This window comes from Festucalex cinctus, chromosome 6 (genome assembly GCF_051991245.1).
Source record: "Festucalex cinctus isolate MCC-2025b chromosome 6, RoL_Fcin_1.0, whole genome shotgun sequence".
Taxonomy (NCBI): domain Eukaryota; kingdom Metazoa; phylum Chordata; class Actinopteri; order Syngnathiformes; family Syngnathidae; genus Festucalex; species Festucalex cinctus.
In genome coordinates, this window is record NC_135416.1 from 21,815,589 (window position 1) to 21,842,871 (window position 27,283).

General features: G+C 41.2%; 1 protein-coding gene across 3 annotated transcripts; it reads right to left on the reverse strand.

Annotated features, from left to right (window-relative positions):
* Positions 1–1,230: 1,230 nt before the first annotated feature.
* LOC144020815 (uncharacterized) lies at positions 1,231–26,856 on the reverse strand. Of its 3 annotated transcripts, XM_077524651.1 has the most exons (11): positions 26,703–26,854; positions 21,530–21,735; positions 21,337–21,454; positions 19,402–19,604; positions 19,200–19,317; positions 8,239–8,332; positions 8,083–8,165; positions 4,292–4,452; positions 4,155–4,206; positions 2,083–2,161; positions 1,231–2,001 (listed from the first exon to the last, which is right to left on the reverse strand). In XM_077524651.1, the coding sequence occupies exons 2-11, from the start codon at positions 21,733–21,735 to the stop codon at positions 1,664–1,666; spliced, it is 1,452 nt and encodes a 483-aa protein (XP_077380777.1). In that variant the 5' UTR covers positions 26,703–26,854; the 3' UTR covers positions 1,231–1,663. The 3 variants fall into 3 exon arrangements, with proteins under 3 accessions (XP_077380777.1, XP_077380779.1, XP_077380778.1); XM_077524653.1 differs by lacking the exons at positions 8,083–8,165; positions 8,239–8,332; XM_077524652.1 differs by lacking the exons at positions 1,231–2,001; positions 2,083–2,161; positions 4,155–4,206; ... (1 more) ...; positions 8,083–8,165; positions 8,239–8,332 and adding an exon at positions 13,518–14,328 and having other exon boundaries at positions 26,703–26,856.
* Between the last annotated feature and the right edge of the window lie 427 nt (positions 26,857–27,283).

Sequence of the window (27,283 nt, forward strand, 5' to 3'; positions counted from 1 at the left end):
CCGGTTAAGGTGAAGGGTAATGGGATTTTTATTAGGGTTGTTTTATTAGGATTTTTATTCTGACTATTTTATTAAGACTGCCGAATGAACAATTCTGAGCTCTCTCTTGGGTGCATGACTGCCGAGCATGCGAGGAACCAGTCGGGCAGCAAACCGATTGGATATTGACAGCGCGGGCGCATTGGTTTTTGCACGGGTAGAGTAACGTCACAGACAGTCAAATCAGAGTGTTTTGAGCTGATCAGATCCTGTTCAAATCGGATATGAAACTACCTCAATACCTTCCGCAAAAATCGTATTTCATGTGCTTTGTGATTGTTCAGACTACAAAAGAGCCATCCACTTCAATCTGGATGGACTAAAAATCGGATTTGGGCTGCCAGCCTGAACGTAGTTCAACTACTGCATGAGTGATATTTTTAATCATTTGTTTTTATTGCGGTTCTTTAGCATGTCTACAAAAGGCTAGTAGCCATTAGCTCAAATATTTTGGGGTCCTGTGTTTATTTTAAAATATGTGTGCAATGTGCATTGTTGAAACGTCACTATTGCTACATAAATCATTTTGTGACTAATGTATTTGTTGAAGCTTTAATAAATACAAGCGGGAGTTGCAACAAAACGCAGGAAGTGTATTACCAGTAATAATTACTGATAAGCAAAAGAGCTTGACCACTTTGTCATCCTCCGACCCCGCTACATTAGTAAGAAGTGGGATTTTGTTTTAAGGCAATTAGCATATAATGATTTCAGACCAAGCACAGTTATTTATTTAATTTTTTTAATTAAAAAAGAAAATCATAAAATGTTTGCTATAATCTGTACTTTCACTATCATCTACAATTTGGGACATCTAATTTAGGACGCACAATATACTATGGAAAGCTTTCGACAATGGTCTCACCAGATGATGATTTGTCACACCACGAAATATTTTCAAGTCCAGTTATGATGGTTAACAATTAGCCATCGAAACAAAACAAGCGAGCTAGCCATACAAGTAAAGTTCTAATAAGAATGTGACCACTATGTACCAGTTCCTAAAAGAGTCACTTTTTTTACGTCGTTGCGAGACAGTACAAACTTGATAGATGCTCACATGGGTTCCTGGCTGTCTTGGGGATGATACAAACTCCTATCTTGAAATGTATTTCGAAATACAAGTCCCAAATTAATTATTTCATTTTAGTCACACCACACAATTCATAAAATGGGCATCATCGGACAAACTTATCTTTCAATGACCCTTTATTATTTGAATCTGCAACAACAGATATATTGGTAGTTTCCCAAACAAACAACAAAAAAGTTATCGTATCAGTGTGGAGGGGCAGGAAGTCATCGGTTATCGGTAGAAAAAAAAAAAAAAAAAAATTATCGTGCATCCCTACTAAAATACAAAGTATTGTAAAACAGACAAATGTTCTGCCTGTAATTGTTGTATAAATTGATCAAAACATATTTTATTCATTATAAATTTTATATTCATCGGACGATTAATACATTATCGAACTTTCATTATGCCAAATATTGGAATCTGCCTAAAAAAAAGAAATCCATATTGGTCGGGCACTTGTGTGTACCAATACATATTTATACACACACACACACACACACACAGACACCTAACTACTACAACACAGATTGGATAGCGTATTGGATTTCACTGAGGAGGTGGTGGAGGAGGAGGAAGTTTGGAGAATGGGACAGAGTTTGGTGGCCAGAATGGAGAGGTGTATGATGGACTAAAGAACGACGGAGGGGGGAATAAAGGGAAGTTGAGTGGGGGAGGAGGATGGGGTGGATAAAGGTAAGGAGGAGCAAGGGGTGGATAAAAGCTGGGACGAGCATGGTACCCGGGGGGTACGTCTGTGTGCACGGGTGGCTGAGTCGAGTGACGAAAAGGTGCTTGGTTGTTGTTTACATTGCGATGGCTGAATGGAGTCCCCGTACGTCTTTGCGTTACATGGTGAGGTTGCAAACTGTTCACTGCAAGACTTTCTATAAGTGGACAAAAAGGTTCGGAATAAAACCATGTAAGAAACACAAGAAGACAACATATTTTTCATTCTCTAAAATTACCTGTATTGGGCTGCTTTTTTGTGTTTTTCAGTTTTCTCTTGGCTTGCTGCTCTATTTCATCATCACTGTAGTCTAAAGCCTAGAGAGTAAAACAAACAATCATTTGACATGGTGACATTCATCAGCACACGGAAAGTGGAAGAATCACTTCAATTGCATGTTTGAGATTAGTTACACTAGTGTTGTTCCGATACCATTTTTTGCCCCCCGATACCGATTCCGATACCCAGCTTTGCAGTAGTCTGCTACTGATTAGGGATGTCACGATAAGGGCAATATCTTGATATTGCGATATTAAAACTGCCACAATATTGTCGTCGTCATGTTCACAATATTTAAAAGGAACACATCTGTTAAAAAGTCAGGTTTCCATTTGTGCAGTTCTAGCACCCTCTAATGGCTAGTTTATTAGTGTAATGTAATTTTTATTAGGGATGTTTTGGCCTTCTATGTTTAAAATCTACGCTAATCGTCAGATAAAGGGAAACCTAATTTGCTTGTGAAGCGTTAGCAAGTAAGTGCCTCAATATTGTTATTAGAGATTGTAGGTGGTTTATATGCATTGCTGTTATGTACAAAAGCACAATTTGTTGGGTTTTTTTTTTAGTATAGACTCTTTTTTTCCAATATTGTGATCTTTTTTAAATATCGCCAACGCCCCCACAATATCGTGATAATTATCGTATCGTGACCTTCATATCGTGACAATATCGTATCGTGATGTTTGAATATCGTTACATCCCTAAAACCGATACCTAAGGTTTTTTTTCCCCTCAACATGAAAAAGCTGTCCTGCCATTGGTTCAGAGCATTCAAGGGCCAATAGGATATCTTAGATCGGCATGCAGTGAACATGTCAAATATCAGCGAATGTTGTGCACGAGCAAGACAAGATGCTGCATCCAAAATCCCATATTAGCGTTGGAATTAATGGTATCGGCATGTTACTTGTGAGTAGTCACCGATACCGATACCACTGTTTTAATGCAGTATCAGCGCCTCTGCCCATACCAGTATCGGTATCGGAAGAACACTAGGTTACACTTACACCTTGGTCAGACTACAGCAGTGCTTCTCAAATAGTGGGGCGGGCCCCCCTGGGGGGAGCAAGGCTCCATCAACGAGGGTGCGTTTGACCTCGGGGAACATGCTCAAGTGACACCATGAAAAAATATTTAACAGGGATGAGAAGACAGGCGGAGAGAGACGGCGATAAAGAGACAAACGAAAGTCGTCCAAAAGCTAAGACGAGGAAATATGACGAAGCGTATTGGGGGTTTGGGGGCACGAGATGTTTTCTTCTTCCTAGGGGGGCATGACAGAAAATAATTGAGAAGCACTGCTTTAAAGCAATGTGTTCAAAATTTATGAGTTCATTTTAATGGTTTTAGTGTGAATGATAGCCATGAATGCAGTTGCAGAGCATAAAAATGCAATATAAATGTGAAATCATCGCAAAACATATGGCCACCACTGCAAATTCTTTTGTTGAGACCCACAAACATGCAGTGTGAGAAATTTTCATTGACATGTTGTCAAAGCAATGATTTTGAGAGTCTGGTTGAAATGACTGGCACTCTGCATGACACAATGCAGGGGGGTTTATTGCATTGTGTTTATTACATAACTTGATTGCACAACCTGATTGATTGCATAGTGTTTATTCCCAACTCTGCTTAGGAGACATTGCAGAAAAACTTAGTGAGTGTTCGTCATTGACAAATCTTTTTTTTTTTTTTTTCTCTTTTTTTTTTTTTTTGAAGAAAAATCCAATTGACAAATTTATTGACTTAGTGATGGCTTGAAAATGACATTGATGGACGGAACCCCCCTTCCGTCAATGTTCATCAATTTATTTTTTATTTTTTTTTTAAGTTTGCCGTCAAATCGCCAATCGCCAACAAAATGGGTGAACGTCAGACGTTAAGAAGCAACGCTCTTTACGCACACGGATAAGGATGATGAAACGTCTAATAACTAGGTTGAAGACTTTGTTTTGCTATTCTCCTGCTAAATAGACATTGCAATTTTTAATAATGGAAGCAAATATTCAAGTTGTACAATGGACCTACCTCTTCTGGTGGTTCTTGATCATTTTTCCAGGATGCATCTGAGCCCTTTAAGCTGCAGGGGAATAATTTTCAACACAAATAAATATATTGTATGAATAGGACATTCACAATGTGTCATATGTTGCATGTGTACTCACAGTTTAAGTTGTTGTAGGAGAATGTATCCAGTGTACTCTTTCATATCTGGTGCGTAATAAACAATCAGTCCAAGTGTCAGCCCCTTACAGCTTAGATCTTCATGAGAGTTAAAACGTATAATATACAGAGGTCTGGATACAGGACCGAAGACTTCAAAAACCTTGGACACACAGAGAAGGGAATTCAAGGTTGTGGTGGTTGTGGTTGTCGTCGGACAGTCTGAGAATTGTGAGACAGTCAGTGCAGTCTAAGAATTGTGTGTGGTTTGCCATATTCTGTTGTGTGCTGAAGGGTTGGATCCCAAGGCGCAGACACAAATATTTATTCACATAACTTGACTAAACGAAAAACAAAGAGAATGCATGCCAAGTCCCCTTGGGCTGCGGAAGCACATCGACGAACACAATTCTCAGACTGCCCCTACAGACAGTGAATCGTAAAGGACTAAAAATTACATCACATAGGCCCAGACATCACCTAAAGGATTAAAGGTTGCCATCACGAAACATCACGTGTTGTAAACAGACACTTGTTACATCAGTACCTAACAGACATTGTTACATCAGTACCTGACACTTGACCTCGCGGTCATAAACCCAAACTAACAGGACATGAACTCAAACGTCACTTCAGTTGAAACTTGATGATACAAGAAAACATCTCAAAACAAAAACATCTCATGAGACAAAACACTCATGAGACAAAATATCACTCAAACATCACCCCTTCATGACACCATCATGACAGTGAGGAGGAGGAGAAGGTGAAGGAGGAGAAGAAGAAGGAGACAAAGGAGAAGAAGAAGAAGAAGAAAAAGAACTAGAGCTGCAAGCAGCTATAAAGGACCCTCGCAGGCCGGGCCACGTTGGGGTACTGGCACATTGGAAGCAGTATTTCTTTGAAAATGGGAGATTAAACCTTTACATATGGATTTTTTTTGCTAGGTGTGAAGAGTGTGTAAAACTCAATGAGTTTTTGTGAATGTTAACATCTTCAAAAATCAGCGACTTGGAAGGCTCTCGCGAGCCGAAATGGAGTAAAGACGTGCTTCTCTGAGCTCCTGACGACTTTTTCTCATTTCACTTTAAGTTTAAGTTGTGCAGGACATGTATGAGGACTGTAAGACAGCGCTGTAGGTGTGACGGAGGAGTTCAAGGTGGAGGTGGGACTACATCAGGGATCAGCTCTGAGCCCATTCTTGTTCGCTATGGTAATGGACAGGATGACAGATGAGGTTAGACAGGAATCCCCATGGACTATGATGTTTGCAGATGACATAGTGATCTGTAGTGAGAGCAGGGAACAGGTGGAGGAGAAGCTAGAAGCGTGGAGGTTTGCCCTCGAAAGGAGGGGAATGAAGGTTAGCCGTAGCAAGACGGAGTATCTTTGTGTGAATGAGAGGGACACAAGTGGAAGAGTGAGGTTGTAGGGAGAAGAGACCAAGAAGGTTGAAGAGTATTTAGGGTCAACAGTCCAGAGCAATGAAGAGTGTGGAAAAGAAGTGAAGAAGCGTGTGCAGGCAGGCTGGAATGGGTGGAGAAAAGTGTCAGATGTGATGTGTGATAGAAGAGTTTCAGCTAAAATGAAAGGAAAGGTTTATAAAACTGGTGAGACCAGTGATGTTGTTTGGTCTGGAGACAGTGCCACTGAGGAAAAGACAGGAGGCAGAGCTGGAGGTGGCAGAGATGAAGATGCCGAGGTTCTGTTTGGGAGTGACCAGGTTGGAGAGGATCAGGAATGAGTACATCAGAGGGACAGCACATGTTAGAGGCTTTGGAGATAAAGTCAGAGAGGCCAGACTGAGATGGTTTAGACATGTCCAGAGGAGAGAGAGTGAGTATATTGGCAGAAGGATGCGGAGTTTCCAAATGCCAGGCAGAAGATTGAGAGGAAGACCAAAGTGGAGGTTTATGGATGTTGTTAAAGAGGACATGAAGGTAGTTGGTGTGAGAGCTGAGGCCGCGGAGGACAGGGTTAGATGGAGGCAACTGGTTCGCTGTGGCGACCCCTGAAGAGAAAAGCCGAAAAAAAGAAGAAGAACACGCTTTTGCCATGGAGTTTACAAAGGGAAAAAAAAATACTTAACGAAGCATTCCCGGTTGTATGTTTCACCTGGAGCTACGAAAATTTGGAGGCATATGTAACATCCCTCAATGTACAAAAAAAAAAAAAAAAAAAAAAAAAAAAAAAAAGGTCTACTGGAATCATATGCCAAACCGGAAGTCTGCCATTTTAATTCACTTTGTGATTTGGGGCCTTTTAATTGGGGTCATATTTTCACAAATTCCTCCTACAAAATTTATCTGATCGTCTTCAACCATGGCGTGTTTAATCTTAAAGTGTTTAAGATGAAAAGTTATCGAAAGCTTTTTTTGTTGTTGTTGTTGCATGCCGTCGCTTTAGCGAAGCGTTGTTTGCAAAGAAAAATCCTGCTTTTTTTAGTCGAAACGTGCGAAAACTCATGAATCTTTGCACACACGTACCTGTCATGAACATTTTAGAGATTTCTTGTGCAGTTTCCAATAAATGGCTCAATAGCGCCACCTAGACATTTTTATGAAGCATTTCTCAGATCGCATGATTCAGCTAGATTTGTGAAAATTGGGAGGCATACCTATCAGCCTAAGACCGACATAAATGTATTCTGTAGCCATATGCTGAACCTAACAGGAAGTCTGACATGTTGATTTTATTTTGGGAATTGCACTCTGCACTCATTTTTGGCCTTTTCATGAAACTTTGCACACATAAGGCATGGCAAACATTTACATTTTAGACCATCCTTGACCTCTGTAACAGTACCCCAACGTGCCAGTACACCGACGTGCAAGTACCCAAACGTGGCCCGGGTTGCAAGAGCCCTTTATAGCTGCTCGCAGCTCGAGTTTGTCTTTTTGTTTGTATTCAAACTTCCATTACTCAGTGCCAGTTCCACTTTAACAGATTCTGACTCTTGGGGAGAAAAAGTGTTTAAAAACAGACCAAAATTATGCTGGTAGTCCAAATAGTTCAAGAACAGCTTCAAGCTCACTTGTGTACCTTTTTTTAGGCGTTTTTAGCAAAAATGACAGGAATGATAAGAGGTTTTAAAGTTGTGTTCCTAAAATCAAAATGGCTATGATCGACATTTTGAGTTGAACGTTTTTTTAATGGGAAAAAGTGTTTTATAAAATAAATGAATACGTTCTATTTATCTCTTTTTTTTCTTTTTTTTATAATAATGAAAAGACCTCAAAGTGCAATTTAAGGCACATTGGGGTGGAGCCAGTCATCCAGTAACGGGAAAGTCGGTTGCCTGATTTTCGCTCTCCCCATGTCATATGTCGTCATGTCCTTGGGCAAGACACTTCACACACATTGCCCCCAGTGTCACTCACACCGGTGTATGGAAGGTGCAAATGTTTGTTGGTGGTCGGAGGGGCCGTAGGCGCATACTGGCAGCCACACTTCCATCAGTCTTCCCCAGGGCAGCTGTGGCTACATATGTAGTTTGCCGGCACCAGAGTGTGAATGTGTGAGTGCATGAATAATGTATCTATTGTGAAGCGTCTTTGAGTGTCCAATAAAGTGCTAAATAAATCTGATGCATTATTATTATTATTATTATCCATCCATTTTCTTGACCGCTTATTCCTCACAAGGGTCACGGGGGGTGCTGGAGCCTATCTCAGCTGGTTTGGGGCAGTAGGCAGGGTACACCCTGAACTGGTTGCCAGCCAATCGCAGTATGATTATTAATGATGATTATTATATTTGTATTAAGAGGTAGTTTACGCTGGTATTAGCCAACCTTGCCCAAAGCTAGTCGATCAGATCGAAAGATGATGCTGTCTTCATTCAAAGCAGGTGAGTCTTGCAGAGACTGGATTATTACTGCAGAGACAGACAGTGCATAACATGACTTAATTGAGAAAAACAATGGACATGCACATCGGTGCTTATTTACCTAGCTGCTGTATGACACTAGATACTGTTCCTACTGGCATTAGTTCTACATCATCTGGTAGTGACACAGTCAGCTCCTCCACCGCTGGCAATTCCTGCACAAAAACATGAGTACATGTAAGGTATACTTGAGTTCACCACTTGATGTTTTCATGAACCAAGAACTCTAGATTTCCTGAGCGGCAATACAGTAAACTAGGGATGCACCGAAATTAAAATTCTTGGCCGAAACCAAAAAGTGAAAATGAAGAAACCAATGCCGAAAAGCTCAAGGGAGGTGGAATGTCACCTCTATGGGCGGGAAGGACCTTGAGCTGGTGTGTGAGGTTGAGAAAATCTTACTTGATATACAGGTAGTCGGGCTCACATCCACACATACTGCGGGCAATGCGGACCGTACTCTGACACCGGTCATACAGGGACTGAACAGCCCATGTCAAGGCTCGGTACCCTGTACTTTCAAAGAAGCCCCAACAGGACTCCCCGAGGGACACTGTTAAGTGCCTTCTCAAATTCCACAAAACACATGTAGACTGGTTGGGTGAAATCCGACGCACCCTCGAGGACTCTGCTGAGGGTGCAGAGCTGGTCCACTGTTCCACGGCTGGGACGAAAACCACACTGCTCCTTCCTGAATCAGAGATTCAAATTCCAACAGACCCTCGTCTCCAGAACCCCTGAATAGACCAGGGAGACTGAGGAGTGTGACCTATCTATAGTTGGAAGTTAGAACACACCCTACACAACCCCACCGCAGTCTGCCAATCCAGAGGCACTGTCCCCGATGCCCATGCGATGTAGAGGCGTGTCAACCACGACAGCCCCACAATATCCAGAGCCTTTTGGAATTCCGGCAGATCTCATCCACCTCCAGGGCCTTGCCACTGTGGACCTTTCCAACCACCTCATTGACTTTGACCCCAGAGATTGAGTCCACATTTGCGTCCCCAGATTCTCCTTCCTCAAAGGAGGTGTCAGTGGAATTGAGGTGGTCTTCCAAGTATTCTCCCCACCAATTCACAACGTCCCGAGTCAAGGTCTACGGCACACCATCTCCACTATACACAGCATATAATGGTGCACTGGTTCCCCTGAGATGCCAAATGGTGGACTAAAATTTCCTCAAAGCAGCCCAGAAGTCGTTTTTCATGACCTCAACTAGTGCTGGGCGACATGGGGAAAAAAAATTCTATCATGATATGGGCTATTTTATATCACGATAACGATATACCACTATATAGATATATTTGTAGTTCTTCCATGAAAAATTATACAACATACTTTGCTTACATTTTAACACTTTATTTATTTTGCCTTCTTCCTCCTCCATCGTTGACTTGTGTTGTGTGTGACTGTGTGCGTAACTGCATGTGTTAACGTAAAGCAGTTTGATGTCGAAAATCCAGGCAAGCTGCTGTTATAAATGATGCCACAAAATAAAACTAAATAACGTAAATGTTACAGAGACGTAAATTGTTCTGCAAAAGTCATTTCTCCCTCGTTTGGCACTTAAATACATCAAGGGGCCTATTCACTAAAGGTTTGCGTCGCCTTTGCACCGCGCTAACCGGCAAAAATGGATCAATTAGGGAGCACCTAATTCACAAAACACGCGCACATGGGGAAATCCGTCACTAAGTGCTCTGCCGAACAGATTGCGTCACGGTGCGCCGGTGTTATTTGCGCGTATCTAAATTAGGTCATTTGCATACATTTGACGCAAAATATGCCCACCCCAATGCAAATGATATTATGATATATGATTGATATGCAGCGTCTAATTCACTAACGCCAGCGCAAATAGCAACACTGCGTTTGCGTGACGCAAATAACATTTTTGGAAAGCATGTATTAACCTGACGCACCTCGATCTCCGCCAGTGCATGCCATTTGCAGCACAACATGCGCGGCTGATCAAGCAGAGAGGAGAGAAAGAGAGAGAGGGGGAAATATTTACGTGTTAGTTTAGGACAACATAACGTAACCCGGGCTGATCTGCAATGACAGGGAGACATTTTACGATCATTCTTATGTGCCAGATGCATACTGTACACCCGCGCCAACCTCTGAAAATATATTTTTAAAATACGATCGGAACAATAATTAGTACTTTATGAATGAATGACATCGTTGTCGTCCCCTCTGCTCTGTACAGCTTAATGGCGCTCGAAACGCATACTCTCGGTCCAACCTCGCTTTCTGATAATGTCATCTTTCTCGCAACGGTTACTATAATAACCATGTTGTTGACGCAAATCCATTGCCATGTGTGGTAAATCAGGTGCAAATTTGCTCCAAGCTGTCAGTTTTGTGGGCGTGTTTGCGCCGGTATATGATTAGAGCAATATCTGGTAACTGGGCGCAGACCGCGGGTGCAGTTGTGATGCAATATTTCGCGCTATTACCCGACGCAGCACATTCTTAAGGTAAGGCAAGGCAAGGCAAGTTTATTTGTATAGCACATTTCATACACAAGGCAACTCGGAGGCGCGTGCGGAGGCGTTACGGCGGAGCTCCGCTCGTGCCTTCCGACTTGTGCGCAATACACATCACATTGTTTTGACAATGGGCTGCAGTTTCACTCCAAGTCGGGGGTGTCGCTACTAGGGGTGTTAAAAAAAAAAATCGATTCGGCGATATATCGCGATACTACATCGCGCGATTCTCGAATCGATTCAATAATCGGCAGAATCGATTTTTTTTTATTTATTTTTTTTAGGATTCACACCTTGAGCATGGAAGAATGTTATATGAACGGAACATTAAGCCTTAATATTTTATTTTAATGCTGTTCAAACATGAAACAGATTACAACCTCTATAAGACTGAAATTTCAGATAAATAAATAATACATTTTCATATAAATCTTACACTATACAAGCTTACTGATTAGTATTTTCTAAATTTGAATGAAAAAAAATCGCAACAATCGACTTATAAATTCGTATCGGGATTAATCGGTATCGAATCGAATCGTGACCTGTGAATCGTGATACGAATCGAATCGTCAGGTACTAGGCAATTCACACCCCTAGTCGCTACGGCTGGTACTGCCTAGGACGCCAAAGAGTAGAGATTCCAAATTCCGGAAGTCGTCTTTCGTTTCCGGAACAGAAGCGAAAACATGGCGAGCGTGGAGCATGGTTTGCTACAACTTCTAGAACTTGATGAGCAGATCATTCGTTTAATTCTATCAGGAAGGCAGCGGCGTAGGTGGTGTGTATGGCCACTAAATGAAAGTCGTGCAAGCCATGGGGAATTCACCAATTTAATCAGACCCCTTCGCAACATGGACGAAGAAATGCATTTCGTGTATTTCAGGATGAGCGCAATGAAGTTCGATGATTTGGTGTGTCGACTGCGTCCTCTAATTACATACCAAAGCACACATAGGACGCCGATAACATTGGAGGAGAGACTTGCCATAACGCTGAGGTTTTTGGCTAGTGGTGGAAGCCAACAGGCAATTGCCTCGAGCTACCGTGTTTCCCTGAGCGCCGTCTCGGGCATTGTAATGGAAGTTTGCACTCCATTGTGGAGAGCGTTGCAGCCTGAAATCCTCCCTCGGCCGACTGAAGCGCAATGGGAAGCAATCGCGGTGGATTTCTGGAGGTTGTGGAACTTCCCTAATTGTGTTGGTAGCGTGGACAGGAAACGTGAACATTCGGGCCCCGCCACGATCAGGAAGCACGTACTGTTATAACTACAAGGGAAATCATTCCATTGTTTTAATGGCCACCTGTGATGCACGTTACCGATTCACGACCATGGATGTCGGAGCCTACTGTCGTGAGAGTGATTGAGGTGTGTTTAGAGAGAGCAAGTTTGGTTCAATGCTCGTGCGGGATGAAGCCAACTTCCCTCCATCGGCCAATCACCCACGAACGGAATTGAAGGTGCCCCATGTCATTGTCGGTGATGCTGCCTTTCCCTGCATAAGAACCTTATGCGTCCCTATCCTGGTAGGTGACCATGATGCATTACATACACACATTGTCTTTAATCTTTTATGCCCCTGTATTATTTGTCTTGTCGCCAGTTACATGTCTACATTTCACTTAACTACAACACAGTTTGTCATGTGCTAACCAACAAAAGTACACAATATATAATGATTGGGTACAAGTGTTAAGTCACCAATATATCATTTAACATGAAACTCGTCTGTGCTTACAGGGACAAATCTGCCTGTTGAAAAACAGGTATTCAATTACCGTCTCTCCAGAGCTAGACGAGTAATTGAAAATACTTTTGGGATTCTGGTTACAAGATGGTGTATTCTCGGAAGGACGCTGGAATGCCTTCCAGTCAAAGCTGTTGCTGTCGTTAAGGCCTGTGTGGTGCTGCACAATTTCCTGACATACACTGACGAAAACAATGCAGGTCCCAGCCGATACATCCCACCATCATTTGTGGATGTTGAGACTGGCGCAGGCTCCCAAGAAGGAGAGTGGTGCAGAATGGTGGCTGGGAATAATGGCCGACAAGACCTTCGGCCTCATGAGTTGTCCAGGACACGCTCCACAAGATCAGCCATAGCAGCCAGAACAAATCTAACAGACTTCTTTTCCTCTGACGTTGGCATGGTGCCCTGGCAACAGGATGTTATTCAGCGTGGACAGTTGAAGTAGAGACGATATCAATATGTAAAAACCACTGTCTTTACTTATTGTTGTAAATAAACACAGAGTGCTCACTTCTTTTTTGCTATTTTACTGAAAAACACTAATAGCATATTTTGAAATAAAGGTGCCCATATTAAAAAAAGAGTTGAGCAAGGATGAATTTCATCTCTATTTTTTTTTTTTATTGCAATGGAGACATTAGCGATTAAAGAGTGGGTATCACTATAGAAGGGCTACATAAAAATAATGGAAGTAAAATGTTTTCCAATCCGAAACCTCATTGTTTACAAAATCTTAGACGTTTTGCAGAAATGGTATCCAAGAATAGTTTAAGCACATTGTGCATAATGTTCTACCTCCAAAGAAATTGTTAAATATTTGGAGAGTAGTGGAGTTTGATGAACACAATGTTTAAAAAAAAAATTAATAGTGCAAAAAAGTAAACAAACTGTGATGCTCGAGGGTGTTATGAATTGCAGTTAAGTGGTAAAGCAAATCATTCCAAAAAGAAAGTAATTATTGTCAAAGCTATTAATGGATTATTCGGTGAACAGCAAACCTGTTTTTGAGGCGTTATAGAACATTCCACGGCTGTATGGCTGAAACAGAGAGATTCTAAATGTTTAGGTCAGGATTAAAACATAACCACTCTTTTTTTCTAATGTTTACTTTTATTAAGGTGGCACGTCTGTGCAGAAAATTGTGCAATAAATAGCACATGAAATGGAAAGAAAATCGAAAACACAACAAAACAACTTGTAGCCAAAAAGTATTTGCATGCACACCAAACAACAAAATAACATAAGGCACAAAAAAAAGGGCAGTTACTCCATCAAACTATAAAGGTAACTTGTGACCTCCCTCATAGCCATTCCCCTCTTTCTCTCATGCAGTCTTTTTACAAGGTCACCCACATGTGCACCAAATCTATGACTTTCGTCCATTATGGCTAGAAGCCGCTCCATCGCTTTCCTTCTAGCCTCAAGGTCCTGCAACAGGTCATCTCGGCGCTTCCTCTTCAGTATTGTAGTGCGTGGTGGTGACTGGAGAGGATGTAGCTGATGGTCAGTGTTGCCAGTTGAGGTGCTGGGTTGAGGGCTGCTGGACGACGCGTTGCTGGACTGAGAGCTGTTGGACCACGGGCTGCTGGAGCGAGGGCTGGTGAGGTGTGGCTTGTTGAGCTGAGGGCTTGTGAGTTGAGTACCAATGTGCTGGGGGATGCTGAGGTCATGACTTGTGTAGTGGGGGCTGCTGAGGTCATGACTTGTGTACTGGGGGCTGCTGAGGTCATGACTGTTCTGCTGATGGCAGCTGGCCTGTGAGCTGTTGTGGTGAGGCTGCAAATCGTAGAGCAAATCGGAGGAGCCTGGCAGTGGCCGTGGCGTAGCCAGCCGTGGTGTAGCCAGCTGTGGTGTAGCCATACCTTCGGATGGGTCTTCTGGACCTTCGGCGTGGGTTGATGTGTGCTGCAGAAACAGTTTGAAACATTTAAAGTTTATTTATGTGTTGCTTAGTTGTGATAAACAAATATACCAAATAATAATGCTTATAATAATAATAATAATAATAATAATAAAAACAATGACGAAGCTCTAGCTCCAGTCCAATCCCACGGGTGCTATGAGATATCCATTCAGTTCCTGTGTTTACTCATTTCTGACTTCAAAGTAGCTTGTCTACTACAGAAGCGTGGAACTGTCAATGTGGACTAAACTTTATTATAACACATCAATAAAATGTAGGCAAAATACTAAAAGGTTAGCAATTTTTCCCAATCATACCACTACGTGTTGAGTGGCGCATGCGCATTCACATGGAATTATGGGGAAACAATGAACTGAAACCATGCACTGCACATAATAGAACCGTAAAAACTACTTCGTTTTAACAATGTACAATACTCCACATTGGCAGCTTCGCACTTCCATAGTCTCCAAAGTGCATGCTACAATGTTCTAGCGGTTGTTTATGCTCGACAATAGAAACTACCCTGCCACCACCCACACATACAATAACCACAACGTGCTGATTCGGAACCAAATGTATGACACAGTATCCACAAATGCTTACCTGTTCATCGTCGAAATTTGACTCAGACTCCCGATGTCGAATATGGGGAGACAGCCACGACAGAAAAAAGTAAAAATCAGGGATTTTGTTACCACCGGCATTTCCACTCCTCCCGCCCAAACGCTTCTTGATGCAGACGAATCTGTCACGAATCACTTTCCACCTTCGCTTGCACTCCAGCAACTCCAACCCTACCGCCACGGAAATTTCACGCCAGGAGTTTGCTGCCATTTGTGTGTCCTTATAGTGTTTTGTCTTTGCGTCATACAAATGTATGTATTTGCGCACCTCTTCACAAACTCTCTTTGACCGCATCCATGTTTTCTGTTTTAAAAATGGCGGTCTTGCGGAAAATCCGGGGGAAATGCCGTCACAGCATGTGACGAAACTGACCAATCACGAGCGAGCTACGCCCCGCCATCTACGGCGTTCAAGGATTGGCGACGTGTGCACCGCAGCCGGCCACGAGCGACGCGGCACTTAAAATTCATGACCGCCGTAGATCATCAATGCGAGAGCAAACGTGGAGGCATAAATTAGGCTTCAGTGAATATGCCCCCAAGTGCGTTCATAATGACAAAAATAATACTGCAGCGTTCTAATACTGTATACAGTTGGAACATCTTTGTCTAAAAAGAGTGTAAATGAAGATAGAGACGATAGGTAAGAAAGGGCACGATGAACATTTTTCTTTCGTGAGGTTTGTCTGTGGAAAACTTCCTGATGTGTAAAACGTGGCTTGAGGGTTCTTCAGCGGCCAGAAGCAGATTGGCCACAACCTATTTCCTTAGAGGATCCAGAGGTGAAAAAGGACGTTTGGGCAAATATCATCGTCTCTTCTTCTGGAGATGCAACCACAAAATGAATTCGTCACTTTTCCGGGTGGACAAAGCTAAAGACTTCAGTTGGTTGGTTCCTTCGACTCAAAGATGTTCTATTGGAGCTCAGCAGCATAAGGAAGGAGGTGGTTTCATCTTTCGCTGGATCATCATTGCAAGCAGTCGAAGTGGAGATGAAGAAAGCCAGGGATGCCCTTGATAGTAAATCACTTTCTGCAAGTAACTTGTCCAGAGCAGAAACTGCCATTATTCGCTTCAGCCAGCGGGCAACCTTCATGACAGAAATCAGGTGTTTGTAAAGTGGAGCATCAGGTGTGAAGAAAACCAGCAGCATCTACAGGTTAGATCCAGTGTTGCAGGTATGGTCTGTTCAGAGCTGGTGGAAGACTCAGGAGGTCTGTGATGCCTGAAGAAATGAAACATCCTATAATACTCTAAATGTCATCATATATCCAATCTCGTTCTGCGTCATATTCATCAGCAACTTGGACATGCTGGGAGAAATCACATGCTCTCCACCTTGTGTCGAAAATATTGGATCACAAATGCAAACTGCCTGACGAAAAATAATATCTAAATGTGTGATTTGTCGACGGCATCGAGGGCAGTCAAGTGAGCAGAAAATGGCCAATATGCCAAAGGAAAGAATTATCCCGGATTTGCCTCCTTTCACAAATGTAGGCGTGGACTACTTCAGGCCCATTGAGGTCAGCAGAGGACGTGCTATGGTCAAACGTTATGGAGTGATATTTACCTGTATGGCAAGCAGAGCTCTATACATCTGGAAATTGCATATTCTCTGGATACAGATTCCTGTATTAATGCCATAAGACGATTTGTGTGTCACAGAGGGCAGGTGTGCAGTTTAAGATCTGACAATGGCACAAACTTCATTGGTGCTGAAAGAGAGCTAAGAGAAGCCTTAGCTGATATAGACCAAAACCAGATTCAAGATGTCTTGCGGCAAATGGGCATCGATTAGATTTTCAACATCCCTCCAGTATCACATCATGGTGGTGTGTGGGAGCGACTCATCAGGATGGTCAAAAAGGTCTTGATTTCTGTTGTGCGACAATCTTTGAATGATGAAAACCTGCATACCATCATGTGTGAAGTTGAGGCTATTCTCAATGACCACCCACTAACCAGTCTCTGATGATGTCAACGACTTAGAAGCTCTCACTCCAAACCATATACTTTTGCTCAAAGGGAAACCCAATCTTGCTCCTGGACTTTTTCAAGAAAAAGATGCGTACATCATAAGAAGATGGCGGCAAGTCCGGTACCTATCGGATTTATTCTGGAAAAGGTGGACTAATGCCGATGTCAGACTACACGAAAACAGCCCGATTTCAGCCCAACCGACGTGTCGCGGACAAACGGGGCATGTTGTAAAGGATTTTGGGTTGACTTGACGTAGCGTCGCCCATGTAATGTGACACGTTCAACGACTGGTCGCCTGTTGTCCGGGACGGTTCACGACCATCACGACGAAAGTAGAATTTTTGCTCGTCTTGACGCATAATGTGACATACCTACGACGTCGTCCGTTTGGTTCCACAGCATTGACCAATAGCGAGAGGGAGCGAAACGTCAATCACACACTGAACAGCACTTTATAGCTCTTTTTATTTATGTATACATTTGTTTATTTATTCGTTTATGTATTTTGTTTATTTATCCCCTGTATATTTCATGGGATGGGGCCAGACAGGTGCATCTCGGGAAAAAAAAAAAACAACAACCCCCCCCCCCCAAAAAAAGCGCCCCGCTGCAGTGCTGCGGCCATGGAGCGCGCACGCATCCGTGCAACCAGTCAGGTAACGGCGACGTGTAAAGATGACCAAATTATATTGTGACTGTTGTTCTAATAATTTCAGAGATTTGGGCATATGAGTGGGGATGGGCACATTTACATATTTAGTGAGGATCGATCACATTTTTTTATAGTCGGGCCAGGCCTGGCGGCCTTGTCACCCGCTCTCACTTGAAAGTTGTTTTTTTTCCCCTCGGAGTGAGTGCCGTACTATCCAATGCACCGTTCTAAAACAAGTCAAATATGAGTAAATGAAGCAGTAAAAAAATACTCAAACAATATAATATTTCAGTGTTTGATAAAATAATAAAACAAGATGTCATCCCGCAAATTAATTAACAAAATCAGCTGTAATTACCCCGTCGCATATAGGCCTAAATAAATTAAAATAGTGTTGGCTACTAAATCATATTTTAAACACTATTGCAGAGCAGGGAGCGCAAGCAATGCGATCACATCACACTTGTCCCATGCGTGCTCCATTCACGCAAACACTCCCTGTCCGTGCCTCTTTTTTTTTTTTTTTTTTTCCCACCTCCCCGACAAACAGTGGCCGACGCGTCTCTTGGCAAGACAACACGCGATGATCGGCTGGTGTCTTGTCACGTTCAGACTTGTAGTGTGACTACACGCCCCGTCCACGACACGGAGCGAATTTGTCGTGTAATGTGACAGCGCAACTGTGGTGTAAGACAAAAAAATCGCGTAGTCTGACATTGGCATAAGGAATACTTATCACTATTGCAGGAACGGCAGAAGTGGACGAAGCCTCGGAGGAGTTTCATCATTGGTGACATAGTCGTCATGGATAAAACCGCTCTCCGTGGTTCATGGATTACGGGAAGAATAACAAAATTTAACCCGATAGGAAGGGACATGTACGTGCAGTACAGTTAAAAACAAAGACCGGGCTTTTGGAACGGCCCATTTCCAAGATCTTCTTGCTTCAAGAAGCATTGTGAAGAACATGCCAATTTTAAAAGGACCTGCTTTAGGGAAAAGGAGATAAAAAAAGGAACAGGAAAGAAAAAGAGAAAAAATATATATTGTGACTCCTTTTTTGCTTGTAATTGTTCTATAAATCATAATTAGGGGCCGGTGTGGAGGAGCCACACATTATTTTTGCTATTCACAGTAGGTTTTTACCACTCGCAAACACTGGCAAACACTCGCTCACACGCACGCACATCCGTGTACATATATCTTTGTGAGGACATCCATTGACATAATGCATTTCCTCGACCTTTACCTTAACCCCAACCATCAAAAATGATCGCCTAAACCTAACCCTTACCCTAACCCCAACCATAACCCAATTCAAACCTAAACTCTAAAACCAAGTCTTGACCTTCAAAAAGAGGTTTTGCAAAGTGAGGACCGGCCAAAATGTCTTCACTTCACAAAAATGCCTTTATTCTGTTAGATAAAGAAGTATTTTGGTCCTCACTATGTATTATGTACAAGAACAAACACACACGCGCACACACACAAAAAAAAATCTGATTTGACCAAAAATCTGAATTGAGCATGAAGACTAAGACATATTGTATATTGTATCTCAATATGGTACTTCAATTTTGTAACTCAAACCAATGCATGGAAAGAAACTGACCTCAAGTAAAAGTTCATCTTTTGTTTTAAATGGAGCTGGTTGGTTTAAGCCATCGTCATCAGCAGCATTTTCAAACACAGTGGCGGATGAAAAAGAGGATGATGAAGAGGAGCTGTCACTAAGAACAGAAAAGAAATATCGTGAACAAGAAGTTTACATTTGAACTTTTCATCCTTGCAGTTGTATTATAGTGTTCTCATACCTGTCAGAATCTTCACCACCAATGTTGCACTCACGGGCCAAGGATGGTATTGTCGTAGGAGGCGCTGTATGTACATATCCATTTGCCTCTGGATGCTCTTGTGTGTCTACACTGTGTGATGTAACCAGAGTTTCCAGTTGAATGTCTATCTCTTTAGAAGATCGTTCGATTTGTTCCTTCTTTTTCAGAAGCCTTGCGTCCATCTGAAAGAGTTGCATTCAAACACAAAACATAAGTACACACGTTTGTCTTTGTATCATCTCGGGACTTCTCATTGATACAATGCCTTCCCCTAACCTCAACTAGTGTTGTTCCGATACCGTTTTTTTGGCCCCCGATACCGATGCCCAGCTTTGCAGTATCGGCCGATACCGATACCATACCGATACCTAAGGCTTTTTTTCTTCAACATGAAAAAGCTGTCCTGCCATTGGTTCAGAGCATTCAAGGGCCAATAGGATATCTTAGATCGGCATGCAGTGAACATGTCACATACCAGTGAATGTCGTGCACCAGCAAGACACAAGATGCTGCATCCAAAATTCTCTATTAGTGTTGGAATTAATGGTATCGGCATGTTACTTGTGAGTACTCACCGATACCGATACCACTGTTTTAATGCAGTATCGGCACCTCTGCCGATACCAGTATCGGTATCGGAACAACACTAACCTCAACCATCAAAAACGATTGCCTACCCCCATTTCTTACCCTAACCTCAACCACAACCCAATTCAAACCTAAACTCTAAAACCAAGTCTTGACCCTTGAAAAGAGGTCTGAACTTGTGGGGACCCCCAAAATGTCCCCACAATTTTAAGTTGGTCCCCACAATGGTAGTTAAACCTGGAAAAACACACGTGTATGGGCCCCACAATGTAGCAAAGACGAAGGAACACGCACCCCCTCCCCACACACACACACCCACAGTGGAGGATTTCAGTATTTGATCCACTGCTGATTTTGAAAGTTTTCATACTAAGAAATAAATGAAGAGTCTCAAATTTTTATAGCAGCATTATTTAAACAGTGATAGAAAGAATATCTGTTTTTTTTTAAATTACACGGAATAAAAATAAATATTTTGCCTTTCATTGAGGGAAATACTTTATTTTGATTTACCATAATATTTAATGGCAAAACCCCTGTGGCAATCACAACAGTCAAGTGTTTCTTGTACTTGCTTAGTAAGTTGCCAGACACATCAGGAATAATTTTAGTCCACTCTTTTTCTGCATATCATCTCCAAAACCTGGCGGTTTTGAGACTGGTGTTTGGAAACTTTTCATCCTTGCAGTTGTATTATAGTGTTCTCATACCTGTCAGAATCTTCACCACCAATGTTGCACTCACGGGCCAAGGATGGTATTGTCGTAGGAGGACCAAACCATGCATTGGTTTGAGTTACACAATTGAAGTACCATATTGAGATACAATATACAATATGTCTTAGTCTTCATGCTCAATTCTGTACATTTTCTACGTCAGGAGTCTGGCTGGACCATGCCATTACCTTGATGGGACTCTTATGAAGCCACTCCTTTTTATATATTTTGCATTGTTTCATGCTGGAAGACCCATCCACAAGCCATTTTCAGGGTCTTGGTGGAGGGAAGGGGTTGTCACCCATGTTTTTGCAATACATGACCCCGCTCAACTTCCCTTGAATATAGTGATAGCAATATTACTGCAATATTTAACATGAACCTAAAGAAATGACACTTTTATTGGCTAATGAAAGAATTACATTTTTTCATGCAGCAAAATAAGCAAAGACAAGCCAAAATCGTTTACGACATGCCCAGTTTATCCTCGATACGTCTGCTGGGCCAAAATCGGGCTATTTTCTTGTAGACTGACCAAGGCATAAGGTGTTTTAAAATGGTACTTTAATTGTGTAACTCAAACCAATACACTACACGGAAACAAACTGACCTCAAATGAAAATGTATCCTTTGTTTTAAAGGGAGCTGGTTGGTTTAAGCCATCGTCATCAGCAGCATTTTCAAACACGGTGGCGGATGAAAAAGGGGATGATGAAGAGGAGCTGTCACTAAGAACAGAAAAGAAACAAAAATTTTACATTTAAACTTTTCATCCCTGCAGTTGTATTACAGTGTTTTCATACCCATCAGAATCTTCAGAAACTTCACCACCCAAGTCCTCCACGTTACACTCCTGGGCCAAGGATGATAATGCTGTAGTAGACACCTCTGGTTGCTCTTGTGTCTCTACACTGTGTGATGTAACCAGAGCTTCCAGCTGAAATGCCACGTCCATCTTATTAGGGGGTCCTTCTATCTGTTCATTCTTTTTCAGAAGCATTTCGTCCATCTGAAAGAGTTGCATTCAAACACGAACCAGATTTTTACATTTCTGTGTCTTTTTAGAGAGTACTTTGAGAATTTGCTTTACTTTACGGCTCTGCAATTAATTGACAATATATAATAATATGTAATATATAATCTGCAATTGGCTGGCAACCAGTTCAAGGTGTACCCCGCCTACTGCCCGAAACCGGCTGGGATAGACTCCAGCACCCCCGCAACCCTTGTGAGGAGTGAGCGGTTAAGATGGTGGATGGATAATATATAATGATAATGACGTTGATTTAATAAAAGCCGATGTGTACCCAAGCATGTTTGTACGAAGGTTGAGCTTTTGACAACATACAGTGTTCTTTGTTTTTTCTTCTCTCCATGTGATTTCTGAGTTTGGGCGCATGTGCCCCCAGGATTAAATTAAACTCACGGTAATGTGTGTGTGAAACTTTGAGGCAAACATTTTTTTGTTTCTCCCGTTGTCGGTATATGAATAGGATCGTGTTGTCCTTTGGACATTAATGGAAAAGGATTGGATTTTATTGGAATAAAAATTGTTTTTGACCACACGACCGAACATGGGTTTTGTATTTTGAGGCAACGACGCGCGTCCTTAGAGTTTTTACCGGTTCAAACCCACAACAAATATAACTTCTTATTGGAAAGACTTTATATACTGTAATTATAATTTGATGTGAGCATGGGTACGGTTTATTTTTATAGTCTTTACAACAGTGTGTGGCCAATATAGGATAGGATAAAATGTTCATTTTATAGGATTAAAAGTTACTTAGCATCGATAATCTATATTTTTTTTAGGGGTGGGACAAAAAAAACGATTCGACCGAACCATCGGTCGTCAAGGGGAGCTAAACGACCGTATCGGTAGCAGACTTGTCAACCGATACAAAATCCGCCGGGAATCCTTAGATACATTGCTTGTAAAGCTGTGGACCGGATATCGCGTGGCTGTGAATCGGTTGCGAGTGAGGCTTTATGGTTTTCATTAGTGATGTGCTTCTCGGGTCGAATCCCTGAAGCATGTGCCGAGTAATGTAGATGAGTGGTTCATGAACGGCGTGTCAATGCGTGTGTTGATGACGTACGTGGTGACGTTTGAAGCCCCACGAAGCAGGTGTACCACGTGACTGATTCAGGAAATGATTCGCAAGGTTTGAGTGTAGTTCGCAATAAAACCGGCAAAGAAACGCTAGGATTCCCATTCACTTTTTGTGTCGGGTCCCTTCTTGCGCTACTTTTTTTGCTTTTGGCATTCGATTTGACGAGCTTCTTTTTGCGATGGAACCAGCAAGAAAGAGATTTTCCCTTGCTTGGGAGCACTTTGAGCAGATCCCACCTCAGAAGGTAATGCACTGTAATTACGGTACTATTTTAAAAGATTCCAATAATAAAATAAAATAAAATGTGACAACACATAAAATTCACATTTTTCTGTTCACAGTTGAAAGTCCCCTTCAGTACTGGGAATCACAGAAATATACGCGTCCAATTCTATACAAACTTATTATCTCATATCGATGCACCCCTGCTTCATCAGTACCATGTGAAAGAGTTTTTTTTTTTCCAAAGCAGGTGAAATTCTCTGAAAAAAAAAGAAACCCCCTGAGTCCAAAAACTTCGGAAAAAATATTGTTTTTAAATACAAATGAATAGGCACTTTATTTTACCTCATTTCACATTTTCACTTGTTGCATAAGCACAAACATAGACAAAGTAACACAGAACAATTCATGTTAAAACACTCTTCAAATATATATTCTTTTGTATTGAGAGCATGATTTACACCCCACCATTTTATTGCATGCACCAAGCATGTTATACATTTTTCTGTCCACATGATGGCGTAGTCGAGGAAATGAATCATCTTGAAGCCCCTACGTGTGTGTGAAGCATTTCACTGCAGGGCTTCACTGCTTTACGGGGCTTCATTTTGCCATCACTAGTTTTCATAACAATAGCAAGAGTTCTGCACCGTGCTCTACTTGTTTTGTTTACATTTCAGTAGCAGCACTATTCAAGCTACTTCCCTGTTTACAGAGAGCTAGCAAAGTAGCGCTCAAAGACGCTTCATTCCCCGGATGTTGTAAACATAATGCAAAGACGTTACGCACCTTGGGGGGGAGCCTACCGTCAACGCCGTGCTCGCGACACGGCGCGCGCGCGCACAACGAGTGACAACATGCAACAGTTAGCAGAAGCTAACCCATTGCTATCGAGTCCTCTCGGTGCACTTGTATGTCCCGGGCCGGCGTTGGTACTGCGCGCGAGCCAAAAAGAATAACTCTCGTGACGATCCAATGCATGGATTCAAACGAAACAGGTATGTCCCACAGCCAACACACCAGCTATGCTAAAAGCACACTGCAAGTATCTCCTTTCTCAGTTTGTGGCTCCCTGTCAATGTATACAACTAGCATGAGCAATAGATAGGAGAACTGAGACGTGCCCGTGATTACGTCATCAAACGCAAAATGAACGACAGCCCAAAAAAACAAAACATAAACAGTAGTGATTCCGTGGTCATCATCTTGTCTCAGATTAAAAAAAAAAAAAAAAAAAAAAAAAAGATACATTAACCAAAAATGAATATGATGGCAAAAGAAAAACAAATATTGTTAAAAACAAAAATTGTTGATAAAAAGAGAAGGGCACTTTTGGAAATATTTTTGGATATATTAAGTGGTTAAAATGTGTTTGATAGATTTATTGTTCCATAAGGTGGCTTCATATTTCTTTTGGCTGGACGGTAGGTTTATTTCATGTCTTAAATTTATGTTTCTGAAATACTTCACAATGTGCACATATTCTGTTTAATTGTGTTGGTGTCTTTTTAAAGGTTAAATATTTATATTTCAAATTGAATTATCAGCCTTTTTTTCCTGATCCTTATTTTGAATTTAAAAAAAAATAAAAAAATAAAAAAATAAAAAAAGAATTATAACTCTCAATAACAACTAATAAATATTTAACCTGATACATTTTTCAGTCATATCGCCCAGCCCTTTGTTGCGGTCCATTTAAATAATTGATTCAATATATAAAAATATAGAAGACATTTTTGTTGTTTTTTTTTTTTAAACACATTTGTAGATACTGTAAAAATTTGTGGTGTTTTAAGATGAATGTTTACAAGCAACAAATGTCACTATAAGTTTTGAATATTGAAATGAATCGTATCGAATCGAAAATCGTATCGTTCCCAAACTTAATCGAACCGCATCGAACCGTTCTGTTCTGAAAGATAATCGTTTTTCAATCGAATCGCAACCTGTGTATCGAGATACATATCGAATCGGCCTCATGTCAGAGTTTCCCACCCCTATTTTTTTTATGATTTATTTTTACGCGCATCTGTTGTGGTTGTGGCTCATATCAATAAAATTCAGCTTCATGGTCCTTTACATACACTGAAACATTGTGCAAAGTTTATTCAATGTTTCAATGTATTTGTTAGACTTATAGTAGGACTCGAAAGTATATTTGTATTCAAGTTAATTTTGCAAACAATTATCGGCTTACTTATCGGTTATGGACATCGGCACTTCTAAATTATTGGTTTATCGGTATCGGTTGAAAATTGCATTATCGTGCATCCCTAAAAAATAAATAAATCAATAACAGAGGCGAGCGCGTTTGATTGCAGACTCTGTCAAACAGAATGTTTGTGTTTATTTTGATATAATTGCATTTGCCAGATACAAATAATGTGAGGTATTGTTGATCTACTACTCTAGCTGCACTAAAAAGTTACAGACATAAGAAAGTTTAAACTTTGCACTTTGAAAAATATTTTTTGTTGCTGCATTTGACGGAAAATGTCCAAACTTTATTTTTTATGCCTTATAAAAATGTGTAGGCTACTGTGTCTCCTTTGTTTACATTTATTATGTTATATTACAGCACTACTGGATTCATTTGTGACATTCATTAAAGTTACTTACAAATAAAGTGTAAAAATGTAAGCAAAGTATGTTGTATAATTTTTCATGGAAGAACTGCAAATATATCTATCGTGGCATATTGTTATCGTGATATAAAATAGCCCATATCGTGATGGAATTTTTTCCCCCCATATCACCCAGCACTACATACTAGTGAAGCAACACAAAGACATGACATTGAAGATATTGATGGGCAGCCTTTCCTCTTCTTCAGTCTCATTTAATGCCAACCGCAAATCTTGCATATTAGTTAACTTCGATTAGCAAACACCATTGCCATTCAACAGCATGTGTGTGACAATCGTGTATGTCGCTCTTTATACTTCCACTTGGTGCCCACTTTCTGCTTTATTTAAAACTCAAAAGTCGTTTATTTAATACATCTCCTTCCTCGGGCTATGTTTTTGTTAAATATTGTTGTCATGAGCTGTTAATCAGAATAGGCTAGTACTAATAACCTGAAGAGTTTGGTGTATCTTCTATATTAGTTTGATAGGAATATTTTTATGTCTGGCTTTTAATTTACCACATTGACTCCACAGCAAAATACCACTGCCTTGTGAAAATTGGTGCATATCATTCAGCCCTAGTAGTCAGCCACAAGAATTACTTACTGCCAATACAAAAAATACAAACTTCTGACATCCAAAAGTTACATCAATAAATAAAACATTTAGGGATGACCTTTTTCAGTTATCGTTCTCTACCACTTTATCAGTCTGATCAGAACGTTAGGAGAGCTATGGGAACACACTGTTTTAATGGCTAAAGAAGTCAACCAAATGCTAGCTAACTCTTAAAAAGCATGCAGCATATAACGTTGTTGTTTTAATTCTCATTATGAGCAGAGAGAGAGAGAGCGAGAGAGAGAGAGAGAGAGAGAGAAAGAAATACTCAAATGAATCAACTTTTTTCGACTCCTGAAAGCAACATGAAACCTGTATCAATGTATCAATCACACACACAGAAAAGTGAAACCCGTTCTAGTAAATAAATGAAATAGCACCGCAATACCTACTTTTTCACGTGGATATTATTTTTCACGTGGATATTATTTTTTTCCCTCCTTCTTCTTCTTCTTCTTCTTCTTCTTCTTCTTCTTCTTCTTCTTCTTCTTCTTCTTCTTCTTCTTCTGCGGCTGCGGCCCGGTCACCAAATTCACAAGGCTGGGTCTGTCAAGACATGATCGGTGTCACCTGCACGATCTGTGACCCGCATGCGCAGAAGATCGGCCATCTTGGATCACTAACTACGGCAACTACACAAGGACAAATACCTTTATATTCGTGCGCGGTCGTGCGCATTCGTAAACACTTGATACAACATGGGAAAAAAATAGATTGATGCATTTTGAACAAACTAAGAAACTTTTAATTCCATAAGACTAACATTTTATTTTTGACCTCATTACCTTAGGTGAGTCTGCATTGTTGTACTTTACAGTAAGTCTGCGGTTTGTGTGTTTTTACTAGGGCTGGGAATCTTTGACTGTCTCACGATTCGATTCGATTAAGATTTTTGGGTCTAATATTCGATCCAGAATCGATTTTCGAGTCAAAAGATTTTCGATTCCAAATTATTCGATTGACAAATGATTTC

What these genes read in the sequence shown, in the direction of transcription:
- LOC144020815 (XM_077524651.1), bottom strand. Translation starts at nt 21,735, where the DNA reads ATGGACGAAATGCTTCTGAAAAAGAATGAACAGATAGAAGGACCCCCT. An exon ending in GTTTCTGAAGATTCTGATGG is followed by an intron (nt 21,455 to 21,529) that starts GTATGAAAACAC and finishes TTCTGTTCTTAG; the next exon opens with TGACAGCTCCTCTTCATCAT. An exon ending in GGTGGTGAAGATTCTGACAG is followed by an intron (nt 19,318 to 19,401) that starts GTATGAGAACAC and finishes TTCTGTTCTTAG; the next exon opens with TGACAGCTCCTCTTCATCAT.